Source organism: Typopeltis vanoorti, chromosome 5 (assembly GCF_054136105.1).
Source record: "Typopeltis vanoorti isolate ZY-2024b chromosome 5, IOZ_Tvanoo_1.0, whole genome shotgun sequence".
NCBI lineage: Eukaryota > Metazoa > Arthropoda > Arachnida > Uropygi > Thelyphonidae > Typopeltis > Typopeltis vanoorti.
The window spans coordinates 56497754-56510440 of record NC_143553.1 but is presented as its reverse complement, the minus strand read 5'-3'; the positions used below and the strand labels follow the sequence as shown (position 1 = coordinate 56510440).

Below are 12687 nucleotides of genomic sequence, written 5' to 3'. Positions count from 1 at the left end.
TTTCTCCAATCTACTTCCAAATTCCTTGTATTTTTTAACTTCTCTAAGTTCCATTTTTTGCTTTTCATAGCTTCTTTTATTTTCTTTAGTTTCACATTTATTTATATGAATAGTAGGTTGTGGTCAGAGTAAATATCAGCTCCAGGATATGCGCATGCATTTTTTACACTATTCTTGCATCGTTGCTTTACTATAATGTAATCAATTTGATATCTTTCCGTATCTCCTTGTTTTTTCCATGTGTATAGTCTTCTCTTAGATTTTTTAAACCAAGTATTTGTAATTATCAGCTTACTTTCTTTACAGAATTCCACTAACCTTTCCCCTCTCTCATTTCTATTACCTAGTCCGTATCTTCCTACTACATTCCCATCCTCTTCTTCTCCTACAACTCCATTCCAATCTCCCATTATAATCATATGACAGTCTTTTCTTTTTTCTTCCTTAATTAGTTCTTTTAATTTTTCGTACATTTCCTCTATTTCCTCATCTGAATGGTCACTTGTTGGCATGTATACCTGCATTATTGTTATGTACACCGGTTCAGCCTTCAATTTTATCACAATAATCCTGTCATTCAGACAGTATATGCTAATGATGCTCTTTGCTGCTCTTTTAAAAACTAGTGCAACTCCTTTTTCCTTTTTATCTCCACCTTTAAAGGCCAAAAACTATGGCCTTTAAAGGACAAGATCCAGCAAGAACTAAAATAGTATTAGATAACAAGATCTTAGAACAGGTGAACTCATTTAACTACCTAGGATGTATGATCACTTATGAAAATGAAAAAGATATAAACATAAAAATTGCAAAATATTTAAAAATAACAGGAGTAATTAACTCTATATTTAAACCAAACCTAGTTCAAAAACAAACCAGGCTAAAAGTATACAATACATTAGCCCTACCGGTCTTAATGTATGGAAGCGAAATCTGGACAATAAAACAAAAAGACAAACAAAGATTAACAACAGCAGAAATGAAGTTTATGAGAAAAACTGCAAAGTATACCCTATTTGATCACAAAAGAAACGAAGATATCATGAAAGAATTATACCAAGAACCAGTAATTGAAAAAATCAAAAAATATAAACATGGATGGAACACTTTCAAAGAATGAAAACAGAAAGATTACCAAAACAAGCCTTAAAGTACAAGCCATTAGGAAAAAGAAAACCAGGACGTCCTCTTAAACGATTCAACGATGACTTCTAAGGCCGGAACAGGCCATACTAGGCCTAAATCCTTGATACGTATGATGATGATGATCTCCACCTGAGTAAATTACTCTTAGATCGTCACTATAAAAATCACCTATTCCTTCCCATCTGACTTCACAGAAATCCCTATGATATCAATTTTTCCTTTATCAATTTCTTGTTTGAGATTTTTTAATTTTCTACATCTGTTCATTGTTCTCACATTTCATGTTGCAATTTTAATTCTCTGACGATCTTTCATTTTCAATTTGTTTATAGCTTGTTTTAAGTCACGTTTAGAGGTTTGATCAGGAGGAACATCAGCCCTTGAAGCCTCCTTATTTCCCGATATTGTATCCATTCCAATGTGCGCCTTCTTTTCCTCTCTGTGTCAAGAGAGAGAGAGACACCACCTTGGTTTGCCGGGCTGGTAGCTGCCCCCTTATAAGTTCTATTCTTTGCTACTAAAAGTTTCTAGGGATATTAGTGGAGTGGTTTTCCGCTGCTTTCTCCACCGCAGTGCTCTAGCAAGTACTAGTAGAGCTCCTACCCTCTACCAGCTAGAGTAGAAGTTGGGAAAAGGAGAGACACCCTCGGGCCTCGAGTACTCCAATACCCTCGAGGTCGAAGTAAGCAAGAGTCAGCCAAAGTGAGGCCAAATAGGAAAGAATATAGAAGGAACCTGACACAAGTAAGTGGAAGCAATATCAGGCTCAGCTCAGAACCCCGTGGGTCCCGAGCTGAGCCTGAATAGATATTCCTACAAACCCGTGGGAATGTAGTAGCGACTACAGCAATTTATTCCTTTGAAAAAAAATGACGGCGATTAAAATTTTCGTAATGTACAAATGGAACTGTTAAAGGTATTCAATATGCTTTGTTGTATTTAAATAAGTTATTTAATATTTTTTACCAATTTTTAATGTTATCTAGCATTTTTGATTCATTAAAATCAGATATAATAAACGAAGTCAATCTAGCAATACACTTTCAAAGAAGGGTGAAAAAATGAATCATTAAAATATGTTCGTATTTGAATTTCACTTTTACATTTTTACATTTTAGTTTATTTTAATTTGACCAAGTGTTTCTTTTTTCTTTTCAATTTTTTTAATTACTGTGCTATAATTATAGAGTGAGACAAAAAATTAGCTTAAAGAAATGAGTACTGGCTTGAACACAACAACTTGCTTGTTTGAACAGAAGAATGGCAGTTGAAGTTTTTTAGTGCCACAACACTCACACTTATGAGTAGTATGAGTTTTGTCTCGATCACGTGGTTTGGAAAATAAAATCTTAATTCAAATGCATTTTGTGAGAGCAGAAAATGTTTAGACATCTCTTTCTTTCTTTTTTTTTTAAAAAAAACAAAGCTTGTCTTAGATGAAGGTGCCTGATCCAACCGTTTTTTTTTTTCTCTAATTGTAAAACAGACAGAGAATACATGCAACATCTACGATATTCTGATGATGATTTGGAATTACAGTTGATGTAACTAAGGCCAGTGGCGCATCCTGCCCCCAAAAGAAAAAGGGAAAAAAAACACTAGAAAATCTTCCAAAATCTTTTCCTAATTAAAATTCTTTTTTTTTTATTTATGTTGTGTCGTGTCTTCTATTTCTATACTACTTATGGATTAGCGGTCACATAAGGTGGGAATACCCTGTAGTTCTCGGGAATCACGGTTGCTGTGAACGCAAGGCGAACGAAGTAGTGCTCGGGCGGACCGAGCACTAATTCGTTTGTCCGAGCCGGGCCAAAGGAGATCACGGGTATTATCTATTGGCGATCACTGCAGATCCTCAGTCATAGGTCATATGCAATGAGTAGTTTGTATATTCTCAAATCGTCTGCTCAACCCCCCCCCCCCCCAAGATCTTGAGTGCGCCAGTAACTAAGGTACCTCACTTTCAGCTGAAAATCCATATAAAATTCTTCGTAAATGAGATTTGAACCAAGTATTTTTAAAGATATAATAGAAAAAAAAAGGGTTGATGGTAATGCTAGGTAATAGGGTGATTGATGCCTATGTAGTATGATAGACGATACTGGCATTTATCTGTGTTGTCTGTTATATAAATAAATAAAAAATCGATATATCAGTAAACGGCGTCTGTACTGAGGTCACTGAAGATTGGAATCCTGTTCCAACTAAAGACAGGAAAAATAGCACATATGTACGAGGGGGAGGTCTGGAAAGTTCTGATGACCACCTAGAACAAAAATGATATTAAAGCAACTGATATAACTACAAGTAAGAACATATGAAGATATAGGAATATAAGTTACCTTCATTACTCTGCTGCTGCAGTAGTATGTTCTTTCTTGTGGTTATAACAGTTACTTTAATATCATTTTTGCCCAGGTGTTTATCAGAACTTTCTAGACCATCATCACCTTGTAAGTATACCATTTAGTGCTGGATATTGCATTTGGCATAAAATATAAAACCAATAGAGTTCCCATTATCAATATGAGACACACACACACACATACACAATCAAACTTCAACAGTTCTACCCAAAAAAACTTCATGCATGACCTGATAATCAGTAGAGCCATCGATGCAGTGACTTAAACATAATATACCGCTTCTGTAATTTTATCTTTGTTCTTCTTCACGTAATAAGCCTTGCTAAGTAACATAAAACATTAAAAATTTGGTTGGTGGTTTATGTTACAACGAAGCAATTAGAGATCCGAGATGTGTGGAAAAATAATGCGTATTCTCTGACTAATTTGCACGTCATGAGGGAGGAGAAACCTGGATACTACTCTTTAAGATCACCTGACTCATCTTTAAACTGAAGGGCCCTTATAAATATTCCTTTCATACCATCAAGTAGTTACTTATAATATGATAATACAGCGGCTGAGGCCCACATGGACAGGTAGAGCACCATCTTATAAAATTAATATTGATTGAAGCTATTGGTTGTAACCTATTTTTGTCTGTAAATTGCGCGCGTTCTCTTGGCTGGACGAAAATCCTGCATTTGCCTTTCCCAATTACTTTTACTAGATTTAAATTCCTAAATAACACACTTAATAATCCTTTTCGCATTTTATTAATACCAATACACCTCTCTAATTAGGGAACATAATTACATTAAGCCTAATATCGATATGATCAGTGAATTGCTATTTAAAAAGTTATCCTGTCGTTATGCCGCTACAAGGATGTAACAGTGTTATCGTATGGACGGATATCACCCCAAGAATATCGCTTCCGGAAGTAGGCGAGGCGGATGTCTGTCAAAAAATAGCTTCATTCTGCAGTTTTTAGATTATCGATATACTAAACATTATTTTAAAATGGCGACTAAGCAAAAGCATTCTGGGAAAGAAACTACAAACAACCTACTCGGTGTGCAAACAGTTCTTCGAATAGCATCCTCACCCGTACAGTGGTGATATATAAAGTGAGACGGGACCACAGGATGCACGGACCATTCCGCAGATTAAGTCGTTGCTCCCTCTGCAGCCGGACAGTTAGGCCTAATACCAGCCATGACCGTGAAGGACAAGCAGAAGCAAATTTTAGAACTTTTCAAAAACCTCACGGCATTAAGCCATACCCGACTGCCTGAAGCGGAACGCGATCCCCGTCTAAAGGATGTTGGTATCTTGGAACGTGGCCATCTCTTCTCCTGCTTTCATGAAGATCATCTCCACGAAGCCCAGGAATTATACGAACACCTTTGGGGTAAGTTTTCAAAAATCCAGGTTCGGTTTCGCACTTAAGCCTAATTTCTAATTCTCTTGTTAAGCCTAATTCTCCACCTCCGTTATGAGACTAATTCATTTGCATTTGAAAAGCTCTGATCAATGTTTCTCGAGCCGTAAATAGGAACCGAACCCGATTTTTTCAGACCCAAAGTACTATCACTAATTCTAACTGCGTTGGTCCGTACTTGCAGAGGGAAAGCCTCTAAATCAATATGTGTATATCTATAACTCTCGTACTATACAGTCCAATATGGTTGTCACACAAGAACAAATGTGTCTTCGAAATACACAGCCCAGTATTTCACAGAAAGATATCACTTACACTAAAATGTGTATAACTAAATTTGGTCAAAACAATAATAAAAAAGGATGTGTAATATGATGACAGATAGATGGATATTCGGTTGCATATTTGATTGTTGGCGCCTTCTTCGGTACAAATTTAGACATTTTTAATTTATATATTCAGGTGTCTACGATACATACTATTGCTGTAGTCATTGCACTATAATTAAACATAATTTTAACTTTAACAGAAAGTAATATGCTATAATATAACAAAACAAGCCAAAACTTTTCATGTGAACAAGTCAGAAGCAATTATAACTTTTCAGCATGAATTGTATTTTGTCTGTAGTTTCGATAATTTACGTGATCTGATTTTCGTTCATGGTAGGCAAAAAAAAAAAAAAAAGAAAAGGATGATAATGTAAAATGTTGTTTATCTGATGTGGCAAATCCGCACAACCTGAAGTTACCATACTTAAATATATAACTGACTTGACATATTTAATACATTGCATGTTACTACCTTCTTTTGTTTTTTCATCCTTGTTAGTTGTTAGTATATTTTCTGAATAAATACAAGATAACACTAATTATGTTTAGCTAGATACATATTTCGTTATTATCATTTACAATGATAAGCAGTGATTTACATTAACTTTATTGAAAACGCTTCCTTGTTTTAAATTACCCATCTTTTATGTCCCTATCAGTAAACAACACTCTTCTTCGGTTCCAAATTGACAAAAATGTCAGTCCTCTACGCTAATATTCAACATAAAAGTGATATATGGCATTGCAAGTAAAACTGTAGCACAGTGCGGCATGTCTGAAACCAAACGGAAAATCAAATGGCCCGGATAACCTACATACATATATTGCAGGCATAAAGCTAAGATATTTAGTAAGCTCTGTTATCCTCAATGTCCTTGTCCATTAAAACAACTTCTAGTATAGTTGCAAAAGGTCATTGCAAAATTATGCAATCAATAATTTATTAGTCACTGCAGACCCGTAGAATATGAATTCAAAGATTAGCCCAGATCTCTCTTGTTTAGACAACTGTCGACTCATTCAAGTCAACATTAAATAACTTTAAGAGTTATTTCTACAATAAATAACTATTTAAGCTGTCATTAGAAAATCTGAACGAATAAAGCTACAGCAATAGTTATTTATTAGGGGAGAATCATGCATAACATATTCAGAAACAAAAACTGTTTAAGAGCAGTTTCAGCACCTGCACATTTTCGGATTAAGTGCGTCGTAAACTGAAAACATCTTTAGATTTGTATTTTTAAAAGAAATACTTTTGTCAACTAACATTGATGATGGATCCAAACGTTTTCCTTTTTTTTTTTATTTCGCAGAGGCCAAGGATTTCAGCGATTTCATTCATCTGTGTAAACAGGCTCATGACATCGTGAATGAAGGCTTATTTGCTTTTGCTGTGTCCGTGGCTGTTCTTCACCGAGATGACTGCAAGGGAGTCAGAGTTCCTCCCATCCAGGAAATCTTCCCAGATAGGTTCATTCCAGCTGAAACTATCAACAGAGCCATAAAAGCTGACCACAAAAGAACCCAAGACGGAGTAAGTTTTTACAATTCCAACTCTACGGAATTTTATTCTCAATGTTAGCAAACAAAGAGATCATTTAAAATATGAGTAGGAAAGCACCCGATTTTTCTTCTTGTTAAATTTACGTGTCGTTAATAATCTCTTTCAATACATTATGATTTCCTGTCCATCTCTTCGACTAAGGAGGCGTTGATAAGGAATAATATTCTGGCATTATTCTATAGCACTATTATTGTTCTATTATAATTTCAGTCCATTCAATAATTCCTTATAGCTTCATCGTTACCAATTATAAATAAATAGAAAATACTTTCTAATAATTCTAGAATATATTTAACGTAATCATCCATTATTATGTCTCTATTCATTATTTTCGAAAATAGTCGGAATATTTGGCTGTAAGATTTGATGAAGCATTAACCATTATAATAACAGAATTAACCATTCTGTTACTTTCAGACTATCAATGTCGAACGGGAACATACTGGAAACATCAGGGATCAAGAATACAAGTTGACTTACTTCCGAGAAGATATCGAAGTGAACGCTCACCATTGGCACTGGCATTTGGTTTACCCTGCCACCTGGCGATCAGATTTCTTCGGAAAAACAAAGGATAGGAAGGGTGAACTCTTCTATTACATGCACCAGCAGATGTGTGCCAGGTAAGAAAGTTTTGCTAATTGGCAAGATTTTCAGGAGTTGCAAGATTTAGAAACATTATTTCTAAATGTTGAAATTGTAATTATTAAATACATGAAATCACGCTCTAATAGAACTAAGTCACTTTTTACAAGCTTGGATAATTTTATGGAGAAACAGCATAAGTTTATAAAAGTCTGTAAAAGTATTTATACAACCAAACTAGAGTTTAGAAGAGAGGGAATTCTATTATATAAAATTAATATTATAAAGTCCGCGCGGTTAGCCTAGTGGCTATGCGCTTCGCAACCATATGCCTGGAGAAGGAGTGTCCTAAGTTCGATTCCCGTCAACGACGTGAGGAGCTTAAGGATCTTCCTCGGCCATAGCCAAGTTAGCCGGTCTTGGGCGTGGACAGCAGGGTTTTCTCCACCAATTTATCTGGGGTTTTTCATCCCGCAAGCAGGCAAACTGTCCCCGTGAACACACACGGATTACAGTCAGGAATACTGACCCAGAGCCATAGGTCTGATTCGTCAACTATGCCGGTTCTGAAGCCCGGATAAAATTGGGGGGAGGGGGAGACTGAATGGTGCCGTACCTCCCCGTAAAGGGGACTCACGGCCGTGTATCATCATCATATGATTATTAATATTATAAAATGCTTTATATATTTTTATTCTGGAATTAAAATTTTATATATGTTAATTCAACATAGTTTGCAGGGAAAAAAATCTCCAAAAGTATGCTATTTCCAGACAACTTCGAAAAGTTATCTATAAATGAATTAACATCTGAATTATTATAATACAGATGATAAGTGAAATTAGATATTAATTACATACGATTAGGTGTTAAAACAGACGGGAAGCATTAATTATAATCCTCTGCTCTTTCTAGGTACGACTGCGAGAGGCTGTGCACTGGTCTGCAGAGAATGGCTCCGTTCCAAAACTTCGAAGAAGAACTCGAAGGATACGCACCCCATCTGATCTCTCTGATTAGTGGGGCACCTTACGGAACCCGCTCGGAAGGCATGCATATGCACGATGTAGGTGATGTAGATGTTTTCGATCTTGTTCGCTGGAGAGAACGAATTCTAGATGCTATCCACACTGGCCACGTGATCGACCACAATGGCAAGGAAATCAAGCTGGATGAAGAACATGGCATTGATATTCTCGGAGCACTGATCGAATCCAGCGCTGATTCCAAGAACAAGGGGTATTACGGAACTCTACACAACTGGGGTCACGTTGTAATTGCCAAAATTCATGATCCTGATGGTAGATTCATGGTAAGATAAGTCTGTATACATAATCACAGCCATTTATATTAAACGAATCAGAAAAATTACTGAACATAATAGTTTTGCCATTCACGTACGAGTTTATGCGCTTTCGATTTTAATTAAAAACAAAAGATCCATTCATTTTTGTCTTATTAATGAATACTTCGAATGCTCCCACGTAGATAGTACGATATGAATCTGATTACCGTTATCTTCTCTAATTCAGGAAGCACCAGGTGTAATGGATGACACTGCTACTTCTCTCAGAGATCCCATCTTCTATCGTTTCCATCGTTTCATGGACAACATCTTCCAAGATTACAAGCACAGACTCCATTCTTATACTCACGATGAAGTGAGTATCAAACTTCGTACGATTAGTAATTATTCCTTTTCAATTACAAACAGAACTTACGTTATTACAGTAAAATAATATTAAGAACAATATCAAACAAAATAAGGCAGATTAACTTGCTTTTCTCTTTCTCTATGTTAATTTAGTTTTTCTTTATAAATGTTAATTCCTCCCTTCCCTCATTCTGGATGAGGTTGTGTGTGTGTGTGTGTGTGTGTGTGTGTGTGTGTTCATTTATAAAATTATATTTTCATTTATTTATTTGATAATTATTTATAAGCCATACAAGCATAGCAATTGTTATACCATATTATATTATACGATATATTCTTAATCAGACAGTCATTTAGATAAAAAAATGCAATCGATAACAATTATTTATGTATTTTTTTCATCCTTATGTAGCTGGACTTCCCTGGCATCTATATTGTTAATACCACAGTAAAATCCAAGGTCGCTAACGTCATTCATACCACCATGAAGGAAGATGAACTGGAACTGGATCATGGTATTCCTCTGAAAGGCTCCGTAAAGGTAAGAAATTTTCCTAATAAAAAATATCTATTTTTGAACTATACAGATAATAAACCCGTAGTACACCTTTATACAATCTGATGTGAAGCTTGATATTCCCAGTTGCTAAATGTGTTGCATTAAAAAGTGATCACCGAAACTTCTCTTTGCGTTAGGTGAAATACCAACATTTGGACCACGATGAATTCAAATATTCAATTGCTGTGGAGAACAAGACTGGCGAAACCAAGCAAGCTACTGTAAGAATCTTCTTGGCACCTAAATATGATGAATTGGGCAATCGTATAATCCTCGACGAGCAACGCCGTCTGTATATTGAAATGGATAAGTTCCACGCTGAACGTAAGTATTTTTTAAGTTTCAATTAAACGCTATATTAGAATTTCAGTTATTTCTATAACGACATTCTCTGACGATTACTATAGTTCAGCAAACGGTAGCCGTGTTTTCAGCATTCATTGGTTATTTTAGTTACAACATTAACAATAAAAATCGCTTATTCTTGTATCTTCTAAAGCAGATACTGATTAATAAATGATTTAGGTGACAAAGTGGTGAATTTTGATTTCTCACCTTTAATCTTTCCCCAGTCCATCCCGGCAAGAACACCATTGTTCGTTCCTCTACTGATTCCAGTGTAACCATCACACACGTACCTACCTTTGACGAACTGGAAGCTGGTGTCGGTGTATCTGAAGATAACAGCGAATTCTGCAGTTGTGGATGGCCTAATCACATGTTAGTTCCTCGTGGTACTTCTCGTGGCATGGTGTTCCAACTCTTCGTTATGCTGACTGACTTTGAACATGATAATGTAAGTTCGGTAATACTGTTAATTAAGTAAATTGTTTTATCTCCAGCGATTGATTAGATCCGTTAAACATAAAGCAAGCATGATGCGAAAATATTAACTAAATTTGGTGGTTGGGAAGCAGCTAAACGTAAAAGTAATATAAATGAAAATAGCTTTGCTTTTGATTAAAGCAGTAGGTCTTAAAAAAGGTGTCATCTATTATTTATACGTCAAAACGTGTCATGAAGTTGAGCATGCGTATTACATTTTAGTCACATGACTCACATTTACCAATAGCATGTTCTTTTATGTGTTTAACCGAGTTTAAAATCTTAATTACAACCGATACTTTTCGTTAACATAAAGAGTTCTCTGGAGTCAGTCCTTAATACGTAATAACACAACATCCCAAATATGAATTATAACTGAAAACCTAAAAAGGCGTCGTAGACATCCAAATATCTGTAAATGGTATATTAAATAACAAAATAAAACTGTGGACAGTACTAATTATAAAAGCTACGATGTCGTGTTATTAAAATCTTATCATTAAAGTTCTTGAAAGATAACAAATCTAACCTTTTTTGTTTTTTTCCTTTTTTTTTTCTATGCAGGTCGGTGGTGCTTCCAAACATTCTTTGTGTAGCGATGCCGTAAGCTACTGCGGTGTTAAAGATGACAAGTATCCCGATAAGCATGCTATGGGCTTCCCCTTCGACCGCTCCATCGAAGAGCGATTCCCAACTCAGTTCAAGACTCATAATATGTCCTTCACTGATATCAGGATTCAGTTTGACGAACACCACTAAATAAGAGTTAACTTTGACTTGACTGTTTTGTTAGTTTGTCTCAAACTGTAACTAACAGCTGATCTTTGTGTTTTAATTCGGATGATCCTGTAAAAAATTAGCCACAAAATACAGTATTAATTCAGAAATCAGAAATTGTTGTTGTGTTATTCGTTCTAAAATATAACCACTTTAATAATCCATCCGTATATTTTTGATCTATCAAGATTCAAGAAAAAAATCTAAGAAATCTAAGGAAAAATTAAATAGCGCATTGATATTTCATATCATGAATTTCCTACTATTAAACTTTAATCATATAATTTTAAAAAATATTTTAATATTTAATATTTTAACAATTTTTAAAAATATTTTAATAATTTTTATAATTAATTTTTGTCAATATAATATTTAATATTATACTCAAAAAAATGAAAACCTTATTACAGAGAAAGATTACAGAATTTTCATTTATGTGAACATGCAGACACACACGCACACACACACACACACACACACACATACGTCGATATGACAAATACAATAAACATTAACAATACATAAAATATTTTACTTTAGAAACATACTCTTCAACATGGACTTAATAGAGCATTATCACTTCCTAGGATCGGTCATTCAGTGATGTATTAGGTATGTGACAGATGTCACAACTATCATATCAATGTTTCTGTGGTTTATTATGGATTAGAGTCTAATACAATCAGCTCCTTTCTCTCGCTTCTAAGGTACTCCTAAGTTCATCAATCTACCTTAATCCTGGTCATTATACTAGTCCTTTTCCTGATTATTTTTGCATACTAATCCATGTTACTAATCTGTCATCTTCCATTCTGTTCAAGTAACCGTATTGCATACTATCTTAGATTGGTTTTCATTTTTTAAGTTATGCCTTCGTAAATACTAATATCGTCAAATTATTTTTCTATTTTCTTATCTTCATTCATATGGTTATGTCATTGATGGCATTATTATTTTTTATTTTCGTTAATATAATTTTTAAATATTTCTGACTTACAAAAGAAAGAAAAAAAATCAACGCTTTTAGCAATGAAAATTACACTTTCCGCAACCTTCTATTTCAATTCTAAAAAAATCATCTAATAATAACTCATACGATGATAATTAGTTACATCAGAAGTGAAAGTGTTAAACGAATAATCGTAAAGTAAAATGATGATATTACTTTTGACACTACTTTGAGGTCACGCGTGAGTCCAACCTTAAAATGTGTAGTCGTAGTACAGAACAAGCAGAAGACACCACTTCCGTGGACCATGTTAACAGAAGGGCAACATCAAGGACCATAAAGTCAGCAGATCATGGAAGTGGTATTAGATTCACTTAAGAGAATGGCATATCTGCACAGAATAAAGAAAATGTTGAATATCCCATCATGTTTTTAACATCTCTCTCTCTCTCTCTCTCTCTTGCTTTCCTATTCAGGTTTTAATTGACTGCAACACCTAAAACT

The 12687-nt window shown here is 34.9% G+C and overlaps 1 protein-coding gene across 1 annotated transcript; it reads left to right on the top strand.

The window, feature by feature from the left end:
* Positions 1–4643: 4643 nt before the first annotated feature.
* Positions 4644–11351, top strand: LOC150106432 (hemocyanin D chain-like). Its single transcript, XM_090393136.1, has 9 exons — positions 4644–4905; positions 6584–6804; positions 7252–7457; positions 8335–8731; positions 8952–9080; positions 9486–9614; positions 9770–9956; positions 10205–10428; positions 11022–11351. The coding sequence occupies exons 1-9, from the start codon at positions 4710–4712 to the stop codon at positions 11214–11216; spliced, it is 1884 nt and encodes a 627-aa protein (XP_090249262.1). The 5' UTR covers positions 4644–4709; the 3' UTR covers positions 11217–11351.
* The last annotated feature ends 1336 nt before the right edge of the window (positions 11352–12687 follow it).